The sequence below is a fragment of the Alosa alosa genome, chromosome 7 (assembly GCF_017589495.1).
Source record: "Alosa alosa isolate M-15738 ecotype Scorff River chromosome 7, AALO_Geno_1.1, whole genome shotgun sequence".
In the NCBI taxonomy this organism is placed as follows: Eukaryota; Metazoa; Chordata; class Actinopteri; order Clupeiformes; family Clupeidae; genus Alosa; species Alosa alosa.
In genome coordinates this window covers 34,244,366-34,266,484 of record NC_063195.1, presented here as the reverse complement: position 1 = coordinate 34,266,484, position 22,119 = coordinate 34,244,366, and the positions used below count along the sequence as shown (strand labels likewise).

General features: G+C 44.7%; 1 protein-coding gene across 6 annotated transcripts in view; it reads left to right on the top strand.

Annotated features, from left to right (window-relative positions):
* The window catches only part of plppr2b (phospholipid phosphatase related 2b), a 36,701-nt gene extending 16,893 nt beyond the window's left edge, over positions 1 to 19,808 (top strand). For 3 of the 6 annotated variants that reach the window (XM_048248211.1, XM_048248212.1, XM_048248215.1), the window contains 5 exons: positions 14,929 to 15,049; positions 16,179 to 16,429; positions 16,640 to 16,816; positions 17,494 to 17,630; positions 18,070 to 19,808. In XM_048248211.1, coding sequence (XP_048104168.1) covers positions 14,929 to 15,049; positions 16,179 to 16,429; positions 16,640 to 16,816; positions 17,494 to 17,630; positions 18,070 to 18,178 — 795 coding nt within the window. In that variant the 3' untranslated portion in view covers positions 18,179 to 19,808. Of the gene's footprint in view, positions 1 to 14,928; positions 15,050 to 16,178; positions 16,430 to 16,639; positions 16,817 to 17,493; positions 17,699 to 18,069 lie in introns of all 6 variants that reach the window. The other 3 variants (XM_048248213.1, XM_048248216.1, XM_048248214.1) reach the window with 2 other exon arrangements.
* Positions 19,809 to 22,119: the final 2,311 nt, after the last annotated feature.

The window sequence follows — 22,119 nt, the reverse complement described above, 5'->3', positions numbered from 1 at the left end:
AAAAACAGAATGTGATAATCTGCAAATCTTGTAAATCCATATTTAGTTGCTGAAAAGGGCATATAGGCAGCATATTAAATGGTGAAACATATCTATTGTTAAACAGAAATATTTTGGGGGGGAAATAGAATTTTGAATTTGATGCTCAAAAAAGTCGATTCACATCTTTTAACAACAGTCTGTGAGTGTTTAGGAACTGAGGTGACCAGTTGAAATGTCATTATTTCTATTCTATTCTTGCCTAATATAGGTTTCAGCTGCTTGCCAGTCTGAGGTCATTGGGGTCATATCAATTCTGTCATTGATATGTTGCCCTTTATTCTCAATTAAATATACATGGTTTGCTAATCATAGCATTCTGTTTTATTCACATTTTACACAGCGTCCCAACGTTTTACATACGTTTTACAGGGTTGTACATGTCTGCAGTGAGGTGATAACTCCTTTTGTAGTTTAAAGGGATAACAATGCAAATTGCTCTTCCCTCCAAAAGGGTGGCAATGATCAAAAGCTATGTAAAATGGGTCACAGAGAAAACTCTCTCTCTCTCTCACACACACACACACGGTTAAGCAATACTACAGGAGAAACAGTGGCTGAGTTGATAATATACCACAGGAAGGGAAGTAGAGTGTCTCAAATGCCTTTAGCCATGGTGTGTGTATAATACAGTCAAACTCCTAAGTGTATTGTTTTTAGAAGAAGGCCAGCACTTCACAGGATTTTGCTGTGACCAAAACTCTTAATCCTTATTCCCATTCTAGGTTAAAAGCAGAACCAGGGCTCAACACATTCTTTAGTTGCATGGAAATTTTGGCTTGCTGGTTATTAGTTTTAGAAGTTCAGCAAATTTAAAGTTTAACAAAAGCTCATGAACCGATTGCTAAAACTATTGGTAAGACAGTGACAATAAAAACAGAGCAAAAGGTTATTCATGTTAGAATTGCTTAATTGATCTTAGATCTAAATGTCTTACTAAGATGGACTCTGATTGACCATTTTAGAAATACACAAATACCTCTATATTCTCTGCTCCCATTGGTCGGCCACTTGCCCTCTTCCCCACCACCACCCTTTCTCTACCCTCACACTGCACACACACATACATACCACACACACTGAAGCATGCCCACTGAAGACACACACACACACTGAATCATGCCCACTGAAGAGAGAGACACACACACACGCCACACACACTGAAGGACGCCCATTGAAGACACACACTATGACAAGATACTTGCAGGGAAGACACAGCACTGTATATTCAGTGACATGGGCACCATGCATATGGCAGATACACAAACAAAGAACAAAACTGTAAACACAAACATGCGACAAAGGGGTGCACAAAGGTACACGCCAGTGTCACACATACTGAGCCACAGATGCACAGTCACCCACAGTTTTTACTGAACGCACAAACATGAATACACACACGCATGCACACATGCATACACACAAACACACACACACACACACACAGACACACACACACACACACATCCTCTTGGGCAGGCAAACAGAAGCTGACAGGCATCCAAGTAGCTCCTGTCATCTCCATGTGCAATGGGGAATTATACATTCCTCAATGTGTGTGTGTGTGTGTGTGTGTGTGTGTGTGTGTGTGTGTGTGTAGCAGTAGCATCAGCGGTACCCAGAACAGACGCTCCGCTCTGTGCAGCCCATCTCTGCTCAGCTCCAAATGGCTGCCTAGGTTACTGCCTCCTCACAACCTCCTCCCCCTGCAACCCTGCACTCACGCGCGCGCATGCCGCCCCAACACTTAATTACCCAGCACTGAGGCAGATAACAGGGAATCAGTCAGATGGCCCCGCACTTTACCGGCTGTGGCTTAGAGGGAAGAGAGCGCAGGCATGCAGCTGCAGAGCGCGTCTGACCCTTTCGGATGACTGGGATGGCGTTCCCGAGAGGGAAATGCGTTGGGGAGGGAAAGGCATGGAAGGCTGTGTGTCCAGGTCCTGACGGCTCAGTGCTGTGTGTGTAAATAAGAAGCTTTTGATGACAGACAGAGAAGCATTGTGCAACAGCTACGAGTCATTTGATCTTCTGTGTGGAAGTGTAGAAGATCTGAATCAAAGTGATTCTCAGTCATCAGTCCTTGCTGTCCTACACTACACTACATGGACTGCTCGTGTTGCCACAGCACATGTCATTTCAAAGGCCCTTATAGACTCTGTGCTTCCAGTGACTCCATCCATAATGGAGTGGATTAACTCTGCTCTCTCTGACCACACCATCACAGCATGCATTGAAAGGCCGATAGATTTGGGAACAGGTCAATCCCCATGTTAATGGATCAGTTCAGTGCTCCTTAGATTCGACCAACAGACTGACTCACACGCCAGGAGGCAATCCAGCCAGCCGACTCCATTAATGCACTTAACCTCAGCCAGCCGGAACAGGCTTCCCACTGTGAGAATGGAGACGGAATGCATTTCAGGCTCGATAACGGCGTGACTTCCAGTCAAACAAAGTTCCACTGCGCCACGTCCCGTGCTGCGAAGGCTACGCATCGTGGAATGTAAATGACAGGAAGGCGTCTCACACATTCTCTTCTGACAGTGAGGACCCAGTGCAGACCTCCCCAAACAGCTTGAAAGGCGACAGTAGCATCCTGTCTACATCAACCCCTCTCCTCTCCTCTCTTCTCTTCTCCTCTCCTCTCTTCCCCTCTTCCATCCACTCCTCTTCTCCCCTCTCCTCTCTTCTCTTCTCTTCTCTTCTCTTCTCTTCTCCTCTCCTCTCCTCTCCCCCACTCCCCTCTCATATAATGGATTCAGTGGAATTGACTCTCGCTTTGGTGAGTGGAGTCAATGTGACACACTGAATGCGAGAGAGCAGGGTGGACAAATGCATGAATGGTAAGGCACCGTCACACACACATACTGTACACACACGCTCACACACACACTCACACACACACAAACACTCACACACACAAATATGCATGAAGTGATACAGACACAGACAAGCATGCAGACATATACAAAACAAACACAGAGCCAGACATGCACACACTAACACATCAGTGTACAGAGAGAAAGAGAGAGAGAGAGAGAGAGAGAGAGAGAGAGAAACAAGTGTACAGCCTGTGAGATGTCCTCATTCTCGGGAGCATGAAGTGTATGGTATCATCAGCTTGTTTCATCTGACAGAATCGAATACATGATGGATGAGGAGTGGGTGGCATTCTGTCTGATTTCTATTTCAAGAGAGTGCTTGTTTGAATGTATGTGTGTATGTGTATGTGTTTGTGTGTGTGTGTATGTTTCTCTGTGCATGCATTCTTGTGTGTATGTGTATGTGTGTGTGTGTGTGTGTGTGTGTGTGTGTGTGTGTGTGTGTGTGTGTGTGTGTGTGTGTGTGTGTGTGTGTGTGTGTGTGTGTGTTTTTAAGGGGACAACTTAAAAAGATGTGTGAGGGATATTGTTTTCATCTGGGTCATTGTAATGCATTCATAAGATGTGTGTGTGTGTGTGTGTGTGCGTAGTGCGTGTGTGTGCGTGTGTGTGTGTGTGTGTGTATGTGTATGTGGTGTGTGTGTGTGTTTGTAAGGGGACAACTTAAAAAGATGTGTGAGGGATATTGTTTTCATCTGGGTCATTGTAATGCATTCATAAGATGTGTGTGTGTGTGTGTATGTGTGTGTGTGTGTGTGTGTGTGTGTAGGGCAGGGGAATGAGGAGCAGTGCATGCATAAACAGGCTTAGAGCGCATTCGTCACAGCTCTGGCCGTCTTATCTCTCCATGAGCGCTAACTGAAGAGACATAAACACACACATACACACACACACACACACACACACACACACACACACACACACACACACACACACACACACACACACACACCCTGAAGGATAACACTTAACCTCACTCTATGTGAAAAGCCCCCTCTCCAAATCCAAGTAAACCCTGGGATTAAACATTCACCTTTTGTTTCATCCACCCACAGAATATCTCTCTTTTTTCTCTAGTTCTCTCCCTCTCTCTCTCTCTCTCTCTCACCCTCTCCCCTCTCTCTCTCACCCTCTCTCTCACACACACAATCTCTCTATGAGGGCATGGCTGGTAGCAAACTGAGGGGTGAGGGGAGAGTAAGGATGACAAAGCAGGGCAGAGGGAGTATGGGAGACTTGGAGAGCAAAGAAACCACACAAAATAAAGGAGGACAGAAAGAAAGAAAAAAAAAGAAGAGACAAAGAAAATGAAAAACGAGAAGAGAGGGTGAGAAAAGGGGCCCTTTGAGAGGAGACATGGCCGTGCGGCTGTCAGAGGGAATAGGAGATGAGAGGAGGAGGAGGAGGAGGAGGAGGAGCAGATTATGGCTGAGATGGGATGAAGAACCAGGAGCTGGAGAAATAGAACACGTACTGGGGAAATCTGGGGCACAGCCAGCACAGAAGGAAGAGAAAAACGAGGGAACAGGGGAGAGCTGGCACGGAGAGCAAACATGAGAAGAGATTGTGGAGGGGGGAGGGAAGAGGCAGAAACGAAAGCGCTACAAGTCCAAGAATGAAAGCCTCAAAGCAGAGGAGCGAAGCTTGTAGTCAAGGAAACCGCAGCAAGCGGTCCTTCAGGTCAGTGCGCGAGGTAGTGGAAAGAGATGTGTGAGCCATCTGAATCTACAGCCAGCCCGCCCGCCAGAGGGGGGCAGAGACAGTGGACGCGTCTCAGGTGGGAGTGAGAACTAACGGGATTGGGAGATATTTAAAGTAGAGAAAAGAGGGGTAGAGAATTGAGAAGGAGAGAGGGGTGAAGAGAAGGGAGGAGAGGAGAGAGAGAGAGAGGGAATAAGGGAGAAGGGTACAGAATGGACTGGATAAGCAGAGGCAGAGGAGGGAGATGCTAACCCAGTTTCCCTATAAAGGACCTGGAAGTGTGCCCACATGAAGAAGTGAAGAGAGAAAAATCAAGAAAGGATGAAAGAGAATGCAAGAAGAGGGTTGGGAGTGTGAGAGATGGGGACTGGTCAAGTTGAGTGACCAGGGCAGGTTATTCACGTGTATCAAAACATCCAAGTGCTTCAGTTTTCTTTAACATCATTGTGGCCCTGTGGTGTATATTCCCAATGGTTCCCATAATGTAGCTATATCCATGGTGTACATTATATGGGCTATATCCATGGGCTATTGTGTTATTCTATTCACTGCCCTGCCTCCCCACTTGTGATATATGCAGTGGACCTATAAATTGAGTCCATAGAGCACCGTGCTGTGAGGACAGGCCCATGTTCCCATTACCCCTCAGCAGGAGCACATCACTTCCCAGATAGCAATTTCCTTTGGGCCGGATCCGCATAAAAGCCTTTAGATCCGCCTGTAGCGGACATACGGTATCTGACTGTGGGCCAGGTCTACTCCCGATACAGGTTTCAGCTCTGCTAGCAATGCTGTTTTATCACCGGTTTACAGATTTGTCCCAGGTCCAATTTCCGCAACTCAACTGGAAGTCAGGAGATGCGTTTAAAATACAAAACACTGATTTGGCCCAAATCTGTGATACGGATATGAGCCGAAGGACCATTTTTTCACAGCAGACCCAGGTGGTAATGATATTAATTAAGGTGCTGATTCTAAACTGACTGTCCTTTCCCTACTTAATTGTCAACTGGCTGCTAAAGAAAAAAAAAGGTATTTTGGAATGGCACAAATTTAGAAACCATGGGGGTGCACTATGTTCTCATGGCCACTTCATTTCTACAGTAAGGCTGGAAAAGAAGATATAGTTGGCTCAATATTGATCATATGTTCGTTTCATTATTTTTATTATTACCTAGCAGTGGTAAAAGTAGTCAATTGTTGTTTGTGTCAGATCTAACAGTGCTATGAAACAACCCCATATTCTTGCCACGCATGCAGAAGTCCAAGCAGTAGCCTAATGTTAATCAAGGATCTTTGGTTTGCTCACTATCAATCTTTTGACATGATTTGCCAGCCTGGGGTTGGACTAGGACAGCCCAACTTTTCAAGGTAGTAACTGCTTTTTATCTCTGTTGGTTTATTCAGAGACAACAACAAGCAACCGAGCGATTGATAACTTTACTATTATTTTCCAGCAACAACAACTAGCTTAACTTAAGCAAAACAGCTATCACAATAACTATTTTGGAAAAAACAGTGATAACGCTAACAGGATCACTGATGATAAAAAACGAGTGTAATTGTGACTTAGCCTATTGCAAAAAGGAATAAATGTGGAATTAACACGACTTAAACTTTGTCTGGGATTGCACTTCTACAGCCAGGTTGTTGAATAAAAAAAAATAATAAGACACTTATGTGTAAAGTTTTTTTTACCCCCCTTGTGTTTGTAGCCTAGCTTATCAGTTGAGCTGTTGGGAAAACGTTACGAACTTTAGCCTGGATGAACCTATAACGAACCTGTTAGCAAATGTGTAGCAAACAGATTTTTCAGGATAATTAGCCCTAATTACCAAATACATTTCACATGTCAAATAAAGCCGGCTGATGTCTGATAAACGGGTCCGTACCACACACAATAAGCGGACCCGTATTGCATATGATAAACAGATCTGGAACACGTCAGTAACACAGACTACCATACGGAACTGGGCCAGTCTTAGCCCTTATTGGTACCAGATCCGTCAAACGGATCCAGACCAATTTTGGACCGATGTGCGTTTGGACGCCGGATCAGGTCCATTATGCAGATCCGTGCCGGACGTTGTGGTAGGTGTGGCCCAGTTCCGTCGTAGTGTATGTTTGCTATCTGAATTCAGAGTGACATTACTGTAGTGTGGAGCAGGAAGGATGCTATTGATTCTGTGCATCCCCTTTCCCCTTATGTCAAGAGAGATCTGGAGTCTCTGGAGTTGTTTTCCTTCAGTAATGAGGGGCAGTGGCTAATGTTCTTGCTGTCCGGGCATATATTAGAAGCACAAAATAGCTATGATTTACAGCGCCACGGTTAAAGTTCGACCACGGCACGCGCAGGAGCCTGCGCTACGCTTTGCTTGATGTAGTGGCAGACAAGTTCTTGCACGTGCAAGCCATTGAAAATAATGTCTTTCATAGCGCAGAGCTGCTGTTTATGTGTGCAATATGAACCCCGCTTTCACCACTGAAGCCTGCACTACTGAAAGCTTTCAGGCATCCAAAGATGCAGGCAATAAATGTAGGTAATTGTTCACTTGCTCTCACTCTCACTTACTTCACTATTGTTGGCAAAGTAAAAAAAAATCACTCGAAAGCATTATGCTAATCGAGACTGTACCACCCTTGTAGTTGCGTATCGTTCTGATTTTATTGCGCTCCTATGAATAATTCAACATCATTAAAAGTGACCTGACACCGTTACTCTGATAAAACTTGAGGGGGGAAATGTAGACCTCTGATCTTCAGTCTTTTAATGTTCCCTCCAGCTCTCTGCAAACGCCACCATGCTCCTCACCCTTCCCCGCCCTGGATAACGCTCATTATCTCCTATGTTTTTAAGTGAGTGCCTCGTCGGTCTGGTTGGTAATGAGATTAAGTGAACTTCCACTTGAACTCCTCTGCTTGTATTTGATCAATGCGGCGCTGCCAGGGGTGAGATTGTATCTTGTGCTGAGATTTCCGCCCCAAATCTTATCAGCTGGAGTAATGAAAGACTCAGATCCTGTAGATCAGTCCTACATCTGGAAACAACGCCAGTCAGTGTGTTGTGTTCGTGTCAGGAAGGCAGCCCTCAGTGTTGTTGGTGCTTATATCTCAGTGAGACTGGGGAAAGATAGCAATATAGCTATGATGCTGTTATGATGTTTGTTGATTTGTGAGATATACTTACTGTAGAGATGATGTTTAAAGTCATATTCTGTGTTCACAAAACATTCATCATCCATGCAAACACAGCCTGACAGGACAAAATATTTGATCAACTCGCTAAGCAAACTCACATCACGGAGCTTCTCCACATTATAGATGCTGTGACGGCTTCATTCTAGCGGGGAGGCCGTGCTGTTTGAGCAGTCTGGGTAAACAGTCAGCGGGTTTGTGTGCACACAAGTAACACAGCAGGGCTGGAGGTGAAGCGGGACCGGTCTCAGCCTGGTCGTCACGGTGCCGAGTCAATGTCATGCCATCCAGCGCCGGCCAGCTGTCCCCTGGGCCCGAGCAAGGGCCTCCGCAGAGCCAGATGTGTGTGTGTGAACTTGTGTAGGGGTGTGTGTGTGTACATGTGCTCTCACGTGCATGTGTGTGTGTGTGTGTTTGTGTGTACTTGTGCGCCTGCGTGCGTGCATGTGTGTGTATACATGCGTGTGCGTGCAGGTGTACTGCCAAAATGCCTCAAGGAATGCACACAAGGCTATGCAACTGACATGAATCTCCCCTACTGCAAAAACATGGGGAAAGTAATCCTCGTGCAACACTTGCATTGTTGTTGGTTGAGTCTTTCCTCTGTGGCTGGTTATTGTGCCTCTCTATCTAGCCATAAAATTGGCTTTCCTCAATTCTGTTTTGGTTTATTTTTAGTGATATGTTTTAGTTTCTCAATGTTTCATTAATATTTTACCAGTTTCTTTCAGTGACCAATGTCTCTGTGTGAACACACACGCAAAGAAATGATTTAAATTTTTTATGAACAAAGACATTTTGAATACTGCCAAAGGCAACAACATACATTAAATAGTTTCCTAGATATGCCAGCAATTCAATTATACAAGATGATTACATTATTGCATGTTCAATGATTTTGTGTTAAATATAGTACATGACAGTATTTCTTCAGAGAAAATATCACCCCTGTTGTACACAATGCAGAAATCCCTGTCTGCTGGTCTATGTTTGATGGAGTGGCATCCAGATACACAAAGGGAATACACCAAGGATTCTTTTTCTTTTAGCTGTGCTTTTCATCAGCTATTTGACACTGTTCACCTCCTCCTCGAGTCAGAAGTGCACAGCCTAATGTCTGAAAGCCATTTTGTGCTCTGTTTCTGTGCTTTATGATTTAAAGATGCTGCCTCTAGTTCTGAGTACTTTTGACTTTAAAGCAGCTCCTTGTGGCTCCTTGTGTTAAGACACTATCACCCTCTTTCTCTCTCTCTCCCTCTCTCTCTCCCCTCTCTATCTCTCCCTCTCTCTTTCTCTCTCTCTCTCTCTCTCTCTCCCCCTCTCTCTCTCTATCTACATCCCTGTCATGAAAGAGCTATTCCATCAGTTAGTCATTTGCACAGTTCAGTTCTAACAAGTGTCAGTGATCCTTCTATAAGAAATGTCATTTTTCTTCTCATCCCACGCAGCGACTTTAAGTGGAGAATTGTGGGTGTCAAATGAGAGTCTCCAAGTTCCTTTAATTCCATGGTAAACAGATTTCTTTTCCAAACCAATGTGACTGTCTTTTATTTCTTGAAGAGCCTTCTAATTAGTTCTCTTGGAGAATACCCCCTGCCAAGCTACACACATCATCTAACAGTGTGTAGGTGTATATTTCTCTTTGATGTAGACTTATCACATGTCTGTCCTCTTTAAGTTTAAGCACCCTGATTGATCAGTCGAGAAATCATGTGCGGGTAGCTTAACCTCTGACCTAGCCTGCCGACGACCAGAGTTCTATAAGGGATATTTTCATTGCCTTGCTCGTCTTAACATCAGCACTAGTCCACACAAACCTGATATGTTAGTCTCTAAAATGTCAAGGTGCCGGCCTGAGGCTACTGGCTGTTGTGTGGAGTATGTGGTTCAGTAGATGTCTGACCCAGAGCGATGGTCTGACCTTGTTGTGGGGGCCGATTCAGTGTCCAGGCTGGTGGAAAGAGATGGCTCACCACACTGTGCAGACATCTGGCCTTTAGCCAATAGTTGAGCTGCACAGAAGATTCAGAGAGAGCCGAATGAAAGCACACACAGAGGGATGTTACTGACTGACTGACTCTGCAATTGTAATTCCAACTCGCTGTATCTTTATGAAAACGTAAATCTCATCTCAATGCCAAAGACCAGTTCCTAAAGACTAGTTCTTAAAGACTGACCAAAACTGCTCTCTGCTGTTTTCTGTATTAGGAATCAGGGAGGTGGTGGTCAAAATTCCATTAATCAGGTATCAGTAATCCGCTGGGACACCATTAATTCCACTAATTAGGTATCGGTTAGGAGACTGTTGAATGCATTTCAGTAGAGCTCATGTTCCTCTACAGTGGAGTGTGATTTGGAAGGACATCTGAGAGAATCTGTGAATGTACAGTATAAACAGATTTCTTGGAGATTATGGTTCATTAGTGAGGCTCCACTGAGAGTTAGGAGAAGTGCAGAGTGTGTGCCACAGCAAGAACGGTGAGACAGCATGCGATGGGAGCCAATGATAGGAGTTATATTAGGTAATGTGGTGGTAACGTGTATGTGTGTGTGGGGGGGCACTGTGTGAATGTGTGTGTGTTTTGGTGTGTATAAGCAAGTATTCACACACTCTCTAGACATAGTAAGCCCACAGAGACAGTGTGAGAACAGCGACTTAGCGTTATGATGTGTGTGATTTAAAAGCCGTTTAAAAAGCCACGCACAAGGGGCACCATGTGTCGAGGGTTTTCGGTGAATAATTCATACGCATCTTAGCATGCAGTTTCACCACTCAACACCACAAGAGATTATCAGCCACGCACTTACCAAAGCCTGGGCCACCAATTGCACTTTCCCTGAAAGTAGCTCAACTAAACTGATGCCGTCCCCACCATAACCCAAACTCTGCCGGCTTTGCCCTCTCTATTTATACCGGGAAACAGTTTGAATCACAGTCATATCTGTGCTGGAGATGCAGTGGAGAGTTGGAGAGTTAGTGGTGTGTGTCAAGCCTGCTGTAATGAGAGTCCCAGTCCCACTGATCTGTTCCATTACATTACATATCATCTGCACCACCTTTTTATCCTCACTGAGAGCTTAAACATTTCCTCAACTCGAGAAAAAGCTTTTAGAAGAATGTAGAGTGAGGTCACAGTGCAGAAGAGGTGGACGGTGAGCTGAGAAGCTTGGAGCCTTCATACAGCGCACGCCACTTTTATTCTGATCATTTTGGAACAGGATGTTTTGAATGGCTTAGAAAGTACATGTAGCCTACCACCATAGTTTTCTGCTTCTTATTGCATCTTTGAATTTGAACCCAGAACCCTTTTACGGGAATGTCCAATTACCCTTCCCTGATGAATACAGGATTTGTCACCTTACAATGTGTCATTCTTCAGCTGGCCTTTCACAGTTATTCACAGTAAGTGGGCTAGATTAGCCTCTAGCTTCCTTTTAGCAATAGGCTAAGTGGTCTAATCAACTTCCAGGCTAATTTCCCAAAACGTTTGGTGTGTTTATAGTCATTATAATAGTCTTGTCTTTAAGATCTAGTTAATCAAGTGCCATTATCTTAACTGTTCATATTTCCAGTGACTGTGAAGAAAGCATTTATTCAAAAGTACGTAGATGTAATAGCACAAACTTCAACGCCTTCCTTATTTTCTTCAGAAAGCCTTTCACACCCCTTTTCTTGGTGGACTTGTCTCTCAGTTTAAATAACTGATGAGTATATGAGATGAGTATATGAGTCACTGCTATGTCTTGGACACTCTGAAAACAAGAACCAATTTGAGATTTTTGCCCAAAATGTTAATAAACTGCTCAATGATCTCTTCAGTTACACTTAAAGGAAACTAAGCAATCCATTTGAGTATTTATAGAGGCCTCTTAAAAACACTTGGAACTTACCACATGATCGATTCTGTCAGTGTCTTGAGCCTCCTCCTCCCCACCTAACTTCTGGGCATAGCTCAGGTCTGAAGCACTTGGGAAGAACCACAGGTGATGGCTGCACAGCAAGGGAGGCATCTTGTAGCAGGAACCCAGGGGGTGGCTTCACCGAAGGTGTTGCATCAGGGAAGACAAGACTGGGTGGTGCACAGGTGTTGCGTCAGGAAAGACATGACCGGGTGGTGCACGGGTGTTGCGTCAGGAAAGACATGACTGGGTGGTGCACAGGGGTTGCGTCAGGAAAGACATGACTGGGTGGTGCACAGGTGTTGCGTCAGGAAAGACATGACCGGGTGGTACCCACAGCACAGGTGATGCGTCAGGGAAGACAAGACCGGGTGGTGCCCACAGCACAGGTGTTGCGTCAGGAAAGACAAGACCGGGTGGTACCCACAGCACAGGTGTTGCGTCAGGTGCAGCGAACCTAGGAGGTGGCACAGGTGTGTGGATAGAAAACCCACGGGCATGTTACATGTAATGCAGCAGTGTGTTCAGAATCATGTCACTGATCAGAAAGCTCTGATTATTATCCATCACTAATGAGTGGAACTGATCCTGGACATCACACAGAGGGAAGAACTCTACGTATTGATTGAATACCATGTCACCTAGTTGATCAATCATATCTGAGGAGAGGTGTTTGAGGTGATAAGAGAGAAAATTTGTTTTCTCGGACTGGAAAAAACCCACTTCAGTGAGATAATGTATCTGGTCTGCTAGTCGAAAACACATGATCAGGTCTTCCAGTTGCCATAGTAACTGGGACAAGGACATGGACAAACCTTGCCACCACACCACATGACATTTTCAAGATCAGGACAAGGTGGCACCTCAAAAAAGTGGTGTAGGCTACCCATTTTCCATTTTTGGCAGACCATCTGAAGATGACTAGACACCAGAAGGGCAGTGTCTCTGGAGACCATTCTGTTTTTGTAGGATAATGCCTCCATGAGGGATTGCATGGTATACACTGTCAAAAGCTCTTCACAGATGGAGTTCACCATGCAGACCATCTCCTTCATGTTAAAGTGACAGTTTATGGTTTTGGAGATATGGTAAGGGGTTATGATGTTTGGGTAATAGGTTTCAGATATTGTGACACATGAATGAAACTTCAAAGTAGCAATACAGAGGTGCAGTACTTCTTAGTCAATAGTTAATTACTAAATGTCACCCACTGATCAGACAGACAAGACTATTACCACTGGTGTCTAAACTGTCTAATATAACTGTGTATTTCAATCATAAGGCATTATCAGTTGTTCAACACACCAGTATTTTAGTTGTGTTGGTTTTCCAAAAATCAGTATTTCCAAGATGACGCTACTAAAACAAAGGCCCCATAATACCTACCCAAAATGAAACCTCTTCTTAGCATGTTCAAAAAAGAATTTAGGGAACACGCTTACAGGTATTTGTAAATATTTTGTACACAGAATTCCCATCTGGTACTCATCATTACCATGTATGGCCTATTTGAGAGAATAAAAGACCTGAAGATCTGTGAATCCACGTTTTATTAGACACAGATTAGAAACTACGGGCTGTTGTGTTTCCCATTTGCAGTTGTGTGTCAGGGGAGGTGAGTCATCCCATCAGAGGACACTTCTCTGTGTTGTGATCAGCAGACCACTGCTGAGGCTGCTGTCAGTCCAAGGTATGACTGTGCCAGGGCATGCGTGTATGCATTTGGTACTGATGTGAAATCCCTATGGGTGACTGTGCCTCTGCTCTGCCTTCCGGCGTGATCATTCACTGCCATGTATAGGACCCTTCCCCTGCTTCAGATGCATCAAGGGCTTCAGCCATCACTGCAGATATTCTCCTCAGGTCCCTAGGCACCTTTAGTGTCAGCCTGCATTAGCTGTAGCGATGAAGTTAGCATCCAGCTGCTACCACCGCCGCCACCGCCTGCAGTCAGCTGCCCGCGCTGAACTGCTGAGGTGCTAACTCCTGCACCATGCATTTTTCATGTGTGCCTAACCCACATTTGGTGGCCTGTCAGTAATGCTCTGGCAGCCCTGTGATCAATGAGATGTGGCGCCAGGAGGGCCTGGTGGCAATACACACACACACACACACACACGCTAGGCCCATTGGAGCGCTGCTCTCCCGTGTTGCCAAAGAGGGGAATCATGTTTGAACAGCGGGTGAGATGATGTGACAGCAGGTAATTATCTGGACCGTTCACTTAATCAATTGCTACGCTGGGAAGGCATCAAGCCTCTCCTCAGTGGCAGTCGGCATGTAGATGGATCATACATCACTGTTCTGTGTAATGGTGTGTAACATGTGATTTGACTGGCTCTCTGACAGGGTTTTCAGATGAAGCAAATGGCTTCATCTGCTCTAGAGAGTCCACATACTTCAATTATTCTTCTTCAATTATTCAGCCTGAATTTACCCTGCCTACAAAATTTGAGGGCAGGAAATTCGGTTGGGAGTTGCTCCATTGAGAGGTCAGTATGTTTTGATGTGTTCGGGCCAATCAAATTGTTTGGGCGGGCTTTATACCATGATGGACAGATGAGCAATAGTGAAGCACACTTGAGTTGTTTTTGTTCACTATAAAATCCCTGCATTGGAGAAGCGAGATATTTAGATTCCGCTATCGCCTCTGACAAAAATATTGACAGCACAATAACTCCTAAAGACGAAAAGTAAACAGCGATTAAGGAATTTGACATCCTCAAATTTTGTGGGCGTGATAAACTGGGTTGGTTTCCAGTCTAGGTTGAAACACGGCCCATAATCAAACCCAAATGGCGTGTTACCAGACTCAATTTCTGATAAGAATTCAAGTCGGGCTACGCCAGCCTACAATTATTCACCATTGTGTTTATTTTGCCAGATCAAGGCTTGTTGACAATTCAGTTGGCAGTTCAGCTTGAATAACCATAAACCATCTGTCTTGGTCCACAAGGTCTGGTCCAGTCAGAATGCTGTTATTAGTCTGAGTGTGATGCACTATGAACATGCCAGCGCTGCTTAACTGATGGAGGGAGAGCTCATATGGGAGGGCACGGCTCGCGCTTTCTGCCAACTGACAAAGTCGGTATTCATGCTACCTTTGTACATCTGCTGCTGAGTGTGACGCCCTACCAGCACGCCAGCTGTTAGCGCTGATCTGATCTGGGGGTCCATTATGTTTTTGTTTGTTTTGTTTTTGGTGCAGATCCTGATTGGGGAGCTGATGCGCTTCTTTAACAAGTCAGCAGCCACTCAGGAGAGGACCATCGTGAGTGCAGACTGCTGCTTCTTCAGTCCACTCCTGCGGCGCATCGTTCGCTTCCTGGGTAGGCCCTGCCGGAGTCCCACGACACACAGAATACTACGTTATTTATTTGGAAACGTTTTGTTATTTATCCACCGTTGTGACATTTACGTTGTTCAGATATAGGCTTTTGTAACAATGTTTGTGTTGCATCTCTACCTATGGTCCTAATCAAGGAGGTGGAAGCCCCAGGGATCTCTTCTCATTTCCTACAGGATTTGAGAGGATTTCTGTTATTGGAATGGCTGGTTTGCAAACAGATAATGTCAAATAAAATACTTCTTTTATAATTTGAACTTGAATTTAACTTAGCTCTACTGAAACGTTACCTATCAACAGGTCTGCTTGAGAAAGTTAGCAACATGCATGTTGCTTTTTTGAACACAGATGGTCTTTGTGTTACCGCAGAGTTATCAGTAGAGTCTGATTTGAATAAATCTAGTGGATTCTCACTTAATGAATTACTGAACTTTTCTGTGTAACATTGTGTTAATATCCAGTCAAGTTCACTGCCCTGCTGCAATTACTATGTTGCTCTGACTGTTCTTAGAGAATTAAAGGGAAACTTGGCAGATTAGCTATATTGCCCCCTCTGCTGGAGAAGTTGTGCATTATGCTGTTTCAAACTGTGGAAAAAGGGAACGATAAAGCACATGGATTTGTTTACAAGCTAGTGAAATGGTTAGCATAAGTGCGGCAGAACAATATGGGTGTTATAAGGTAAGAAACATGATTTAAAATGAGTTTTTTCTCACTTCTCTTACCGGGATTGTAGTCCCAAAGTTGCAAGGTTGGTTTTCCGCCTGGGGACGCTAGGGGGAGCGGGGAAAGTCACTATTTTAACCGGAACAGGTCATTTAATCATCCAAATGATTTCTAAACGGGTTTATTTTTTTATTTTTTGGCCTTTTATGGCTTTAATTGACAGGATAGTAGAGAATGACAGGAAGTGAGTGGGAGAGAGAGCAGGGGTGGGATCCGGGAAGGACCACGAGGCGGGAATCGAAGCCGGGTCGCCGGCGTATGGTGCAGGTGCCCCAGCCAGTTGCGCCACGGCTGGGGCCTAAACAGGTTTATTAAGTTGAAATAATTGCCAAATTCTCCTTTAATATAGGTGACTTTCTGATGCTTCTGACTGTTGTATTTCCCAGGTGTGTACTCCTTTGGCCTCTTCACCACCACCATCTTCGCCAACGCTGGCCAGGTGGTGACAGGAAACCAGACCCCCCACTTCCTGTCCGCCTGCCGGCCCAACTACACGGCCCTGGGCTGCCAGTCTCCCGTGCAGTACATCACTGAGAGGAGAGCCTGCACGGGAAACCCCTACCTGATCGCCCACGCCCGCAGGTCCTTCCCCTCCAAAGATTCCGCCCTCAGCATGTACTCCGCTATCTACACCGTGGTAGGTGCCCAGTGTGGAAGGGGACATTACTGATTTGTTACAGATTTCACAAGATATTATCACAGCATGTTGATTATATCGAAGATATAAGCAGTCAACATTCTTAAAATCCTCCTCATCATTCATGATTGTATTTATATGCAGATGCTTCTTGTGTGTGTGTGTGTGTGTGTGTGTGTGTGTGTGTGTGTTTGTTTGTGTGTGTGACAGATGTACGTGACAAATGTGTTCCACACCAAGGGCACACGACTGACCAAGCCGACGCTGTGTCTGACGGCCCTGTCTCTGGCCGTGCTGGTGGGAGTGGTGCGGGTGTCGGAATACCGCAACCACTGGTCAGACGTGCTCGCTGGGTACCTGACCGGAGGATCCATCGCCGCCTTCCTGGTGAGAAGCCACAAGGGTCCAGCCCTCTGGCATTCAGTGTCACTGCCAACTCCTGTTGCTCAGCAGCATGGGGAGATGGGAGATGGGGAGATTCAGATATGGAGTGGTTTCATGCCACTTGTTTAGCAGACATTTTTTCCAAGGATTGACCACTCAAAAAGTGTCCACTACTCCCTCACTGTTGTAGTGGTACATAAATGAGCATTATCAGTGGCAGGCAACGCAGGGATTCTTTCATCATGTCTGCATGCAGTGTGAGAGTGTTCTAAACAACTGCTCAATTTAAGAGGAACTGCTCAGAGACTGCGGTGGCAGCAGGTTTGTAGAGAGCAGCCCAAGGAGCCGGATCACAAAGAGCAGTCCAACACAGGCACACCGAGCTATGAGCAGAAAAATGCTTCTTGGGTCGCTGTGTCTGCTGACTCTTAGAGTTCTCTCTCTCTCTCTCTCTCTCTGTTATCCTAGCCCCACTTTCTTTTTTTGTCTCTTTATATCTAGCCTCTATATATAGATATTGATCTCTCTGTCCTCTTTTCTTTTTCTTTTCCAGTGATAGTAATACTGTCATCAGTTTAGAAACTTCAATCAGCATTGGCTTTAATTTACCCAAGTGAACTGAAGCCAGCTAACCACCTCTCCCTCCGCCCCTCTCCCACCCTCCCTACCCCGTTTCCAAGGTGACCTGCGTGATCAACAACTTCCAGCAGACGCGGCGTCCGGCCGTGGTGCCCCTCCCGCTGAGGCCGCTTCCCCCCCAGGCCACTCTGAGCATGCCCGCCGTCACCCTGCCCCGTGTGGAGAGTCCACTCGAAAAGTTAAGTGGCCTTCAGGTAAGGGGCAGGAAGGAAGAGCGAAGGGGAGTGGGTGGGAGGCGGCATACAGGTGAGCGTCACCTGGGGCGAACAGGTTATCCAGATTGGCTTGGTCCTAACAATCTCCACTCAGTAAACTCTTACAGTATGAAGTGAGGTCATATGAACAGTATCTAGTATGTCACTTTAAGTTGCTTTATTAGCATGACTGTTTAGATACACTATTGCCAAAACTCAGTAAAATACAACAATAGACTTAAGAAAATACTTAAGAAAAATAAAATTACAACTCTGTAAAATGGCTCTAAAGACCACCAATTTGTGTAGCTCAGTAGACACAGTAGCTGCCCGCGGTTTACATTCTCTGTACATTTTGTGCCGTTTTCAGATGCCCATGGTCACGTGAGTGTCACTAACCCGTCCCCTCCTCCCTCTTCACAGGCTCGACGGGGTCCCTATACTGAGATCACATGACCATCAGCCTTTCCTGTGCCCCGCCCCTCCCGACGTCCTTCTGCACTCGCGTCGCTGCATCTCCAGCGCAGTCTAGACCTGCCCTCTGACCGCGCCCCCCTGTGTGCTGCACACCCCCGCGGCCGACCCCCCCTGCTCCGCTCCTACTCAACTCAGGTCTAGACAGAATCCCCTCCCATCTCACACACACACACACTCCCCCACACATCATATCTACGCCCGTCTGGACTTTAAAATATTCCTACAGCAATACAGTTGAAATTTGTATTATATTCGTCCCCTTCACCTTGTCCTCCATTTCACTCCCTTTTGTCCTTCCCTCTTGGATTTTTCTTCTTACGTGAAAAAGGAAAAGAAGTCGCCAGACTATGGAATGAACTTCAGCCAAAGTGCAACTTCTACTAAAAAGCATTTAAGGTTTTATTCGTTTTGAATACTGCACATGGAAAATACAATGAGCACGGCACACAAAGCTGAAACGAAAACAACATACGGGGTCCAAAACTGAGAAAAGACAGAGCACTGCTAATGGACTCTTCCTGTTTTACTGTTGCCAATGTCACCTTTGCCTGTGGAAATGGCTATAGAAACAACGGCTAAGAACATTACATGGACAGTATGGAAACAGCAAACTCAGACTGTTTTTCTTGATTTTATTCAAACCAGAAAACAACTATTACACTATAGGTAGAGTTGTATAGCAGAGACACTGTGGTATCTTTACATGATTTAAATAAGGTTGAGTACTGTAGGTTGTTTTCTTGTTTTTTTGTGTGTGTGTGTTTTGTCAAAGTATCGCTTTCCTGTTTAAAGTATTCAGATGCCCCTCGTTCATGGCACCTGTAGCTCCATCCAACATTCCAAACCAGACCATTCAAGTGTCAATACCGTATAGACAAGACGCTGGATAAGTATTATGGGAAATCCTGAATTAGATGGATGTAATGGACTGGTATGACCAGTAGTAACATAGTAGGCATGCACAAGCACATTCATATACACAAACACTGAAAGACATTTTCCCTGTTCTGTATACAAACTCATCGCAAACTTGGTTAATTGTTTTATTCTCCTATTGATGTAATTGTTTCATTGCTTGATAGCTATGATACGTCTGTTTTTTTTACCGTGTTCACAGACCTCACTTGGCATGGACGTTTTATGCTGATGTTAGTTTGAGCAAATGTCTTTGTTGTTTAACGGTTCCCTTTTTGAGACAGCCTGTGGTGTGGCATGGGCCGGTGCTCTGCTCTGCTCTTCTCTTGTCATGTCATGTCTCGCCCCTCTGCAGCTCACCTCCTTTGTGTGACACTGATCTCCAAACCACATCCATAACCACATCACATCCATCTGCACAGAAAGGCCAACCCTTACACTTTTGCAGGGGTGGTTGTCTTGGCCAGTTGCTCAAAGCTTTCACTTTCACACATCTCCTTCTCTTTCTTTTATCCATTGAAGTTCATCAGGGTATCTCCTACCCCCACATACACACTTTCTACTTATGAAACTGTATAATTTGTTTGATACTTTCATCAGTCTAGTGTGTCTGTCACTCAAAGGTCCATCAGAGGAGGCAGAAGAGGACAGGGGGCCATTTTACCACACAAGGCTCCAATCCCCTGCCTCTCACCCTCTCCACACTGTAATGTTTGTAAAAGTTTGTAAATACATTTCTTTTTCAAATAAAAATGGCTATTTTATGGATACAATGCTTATAGGCCATGTAGAAAAAAATACCACAGTGAATTTAATATACATTTACATAATGCCGGTGCAGTGGAATGTGAGAAGTTTAACGGAGTTGTTTCATGAGCACAGAGGGACCAGCATAATCATACATTCAACAAATTCATAGTGTTTACACTAAGCATTGCAGACAGAAGCATTGATATGACCCCAGGGCCTCTCCTTAACTCAGCATACAGCCTTGTGTCTTCAGATGAAAATAGCTAAATAAACCTGTCTAAATACAAAGGGTTCAGATGTTGTACCCTTGCAGGACTAGTTTGAGTATACTGCCACCTAGTGGAAAAGGTTTGACAACAAGCTTTAGTTGTGTGCCTTCACACAAAAAGTGATTACTACCGGGAGTTTTATGTCCTTTTAATCTCCAAGGTGTTGATGTGACAACAATAATACTTAATAATTAAATACCTGTCATTACAAAGGACTCCACAGTTCGTTACAATAAAACATATATAGCCACACCCTGAGAAATCGGCTTGTGGCTTGTCAGTCAATTTATGTTGACAGTCACTCGGTTCCGGAAACACAAAGGCATGAAAGAGGAAGGAACTACACCGAAGAGGGAAGAGAGGGACTAAGTAGATAATGCATGCTTCCGTACTCTTTCACAACATTTAGTAGAAAACAGCCTCTGCTGTCCTTTCCCATGACTGACTTGGAAGTCCTAAATCTACATTTTGGCAATATCTTATACAACATAAATGACAGTATTTTCATCAACTGCCAGCCTTCGCGTTCTTTAATGTGAAAAATATTGTGGGGCCAGCGTCAGGAACCTACAGAAGAGTATACAGAACATTTCCAATAGATCTCCACTGAAAGTTAAAATCATTCTCTAGAAATATGTCACACTATCAACGCAGTGACCCTATATAACCTCAAGGTGGCACAGAGGTCATCACAGAGACAGTAGCAGCACAATTGTTAGAGACACAGTCCACAATTTGTTCCTGGTTTCACAAAAGGTTGTTGTTATTTTCGCTCAACAGCCAATCACAATGGCATCCTTCCCCTCTATGTACCTGAAGCAGTGTTGATGGTTTATGGTTCAGTCTGAGCCTCTATGTGTCTCTTATTTATAGAGTATAACACACGAACAGTGAAAGGACAACTAGAGGACCGTGACGAGTAATTCATTAGTTGACATTAGTATCATATTGCACCTGGCTATGTTTTGCCCATATACCTCTGAAAAGGTTTTGTGCTTGGTATGCATGTAACACTTTCAGCAGTGAAATACTGAATTGCTTAATATGACAAGCCATGACAAGCTAGGTGCATTTCACAACTCTTGTGAAAGAGTACCCCATGGGTCATTTAGACTTATCTTACCTCTGAGGAAGGAAACTTCTCTTACTAACTTTTCTTATGTAGCCTAAGAAATTAATTTATGTTCCTTAAATTGTGTCAACCAATGCAGTGTTGAAAACAATTCAGGACACAAATCAGCTCTTTTCCCTTGTTATCACTGTTCCCCCTTTCAGCTATACACAGACTCCACAGACGAGCTCTTACGTCACGGTCTCTATCTGGTTGCCAAACTTGCCCTCTGGTGACAGAAAAACACAAGTTGGAGAATCAAGAGTGCGTGAATGACAAAGACAAATATCTCTGGTGTGTGGTGTTGCAAATATAGAACTTGTAAAACAGAGGTAAGACAGGCTTGGTCACTTTTTTGTGTATCATAGGTTGTTCTCAGGTAGTGTGAGGTACTTAAGGAAGCACTCACTTAGGAATTGAATTACAGCACTGGGTTATAAAACATTTCAAAACTAAAATTAGTGCTCTGAATCTTAAATCAGCTTTTACTTTCCCCTCACTGAAGGTAACTGGCCTTGTTGTGTCAAGTCTTGCTTTTTCCACAATCATTTCCTCTTCTTACACAGATGTTACACAGAGTCTGACCGAACTAGTTAAAGGAGGGGGGGGGGGACAAAGAGAAAAGTGGGATTGGGGATAGTATGAGGAGTAGTAACCTTACACCAGCTCTGCCAAAACAATGGACCACACCTCCACCTCTCTCTCCATGACCGTATAAGGCAGAAAGGACCCACCTGAGGGAAAGCAAACAGCGCCTATCTGTTTTGATCAGACTTGTCCGCCTGTATCCTCCACCAAATTCTGTAGTTCTGTATCATCCTCGTAATCTTGCTGGAATCCATGCTGTCTGTGCACTTGTATCTCTGCATCTCTGGTGTGAGCAGCAGGCATTGTGCCATCTGTAAGAATGTAAGTTGAACAATGTGACTTTTGAAACTGATAAAACCCGAC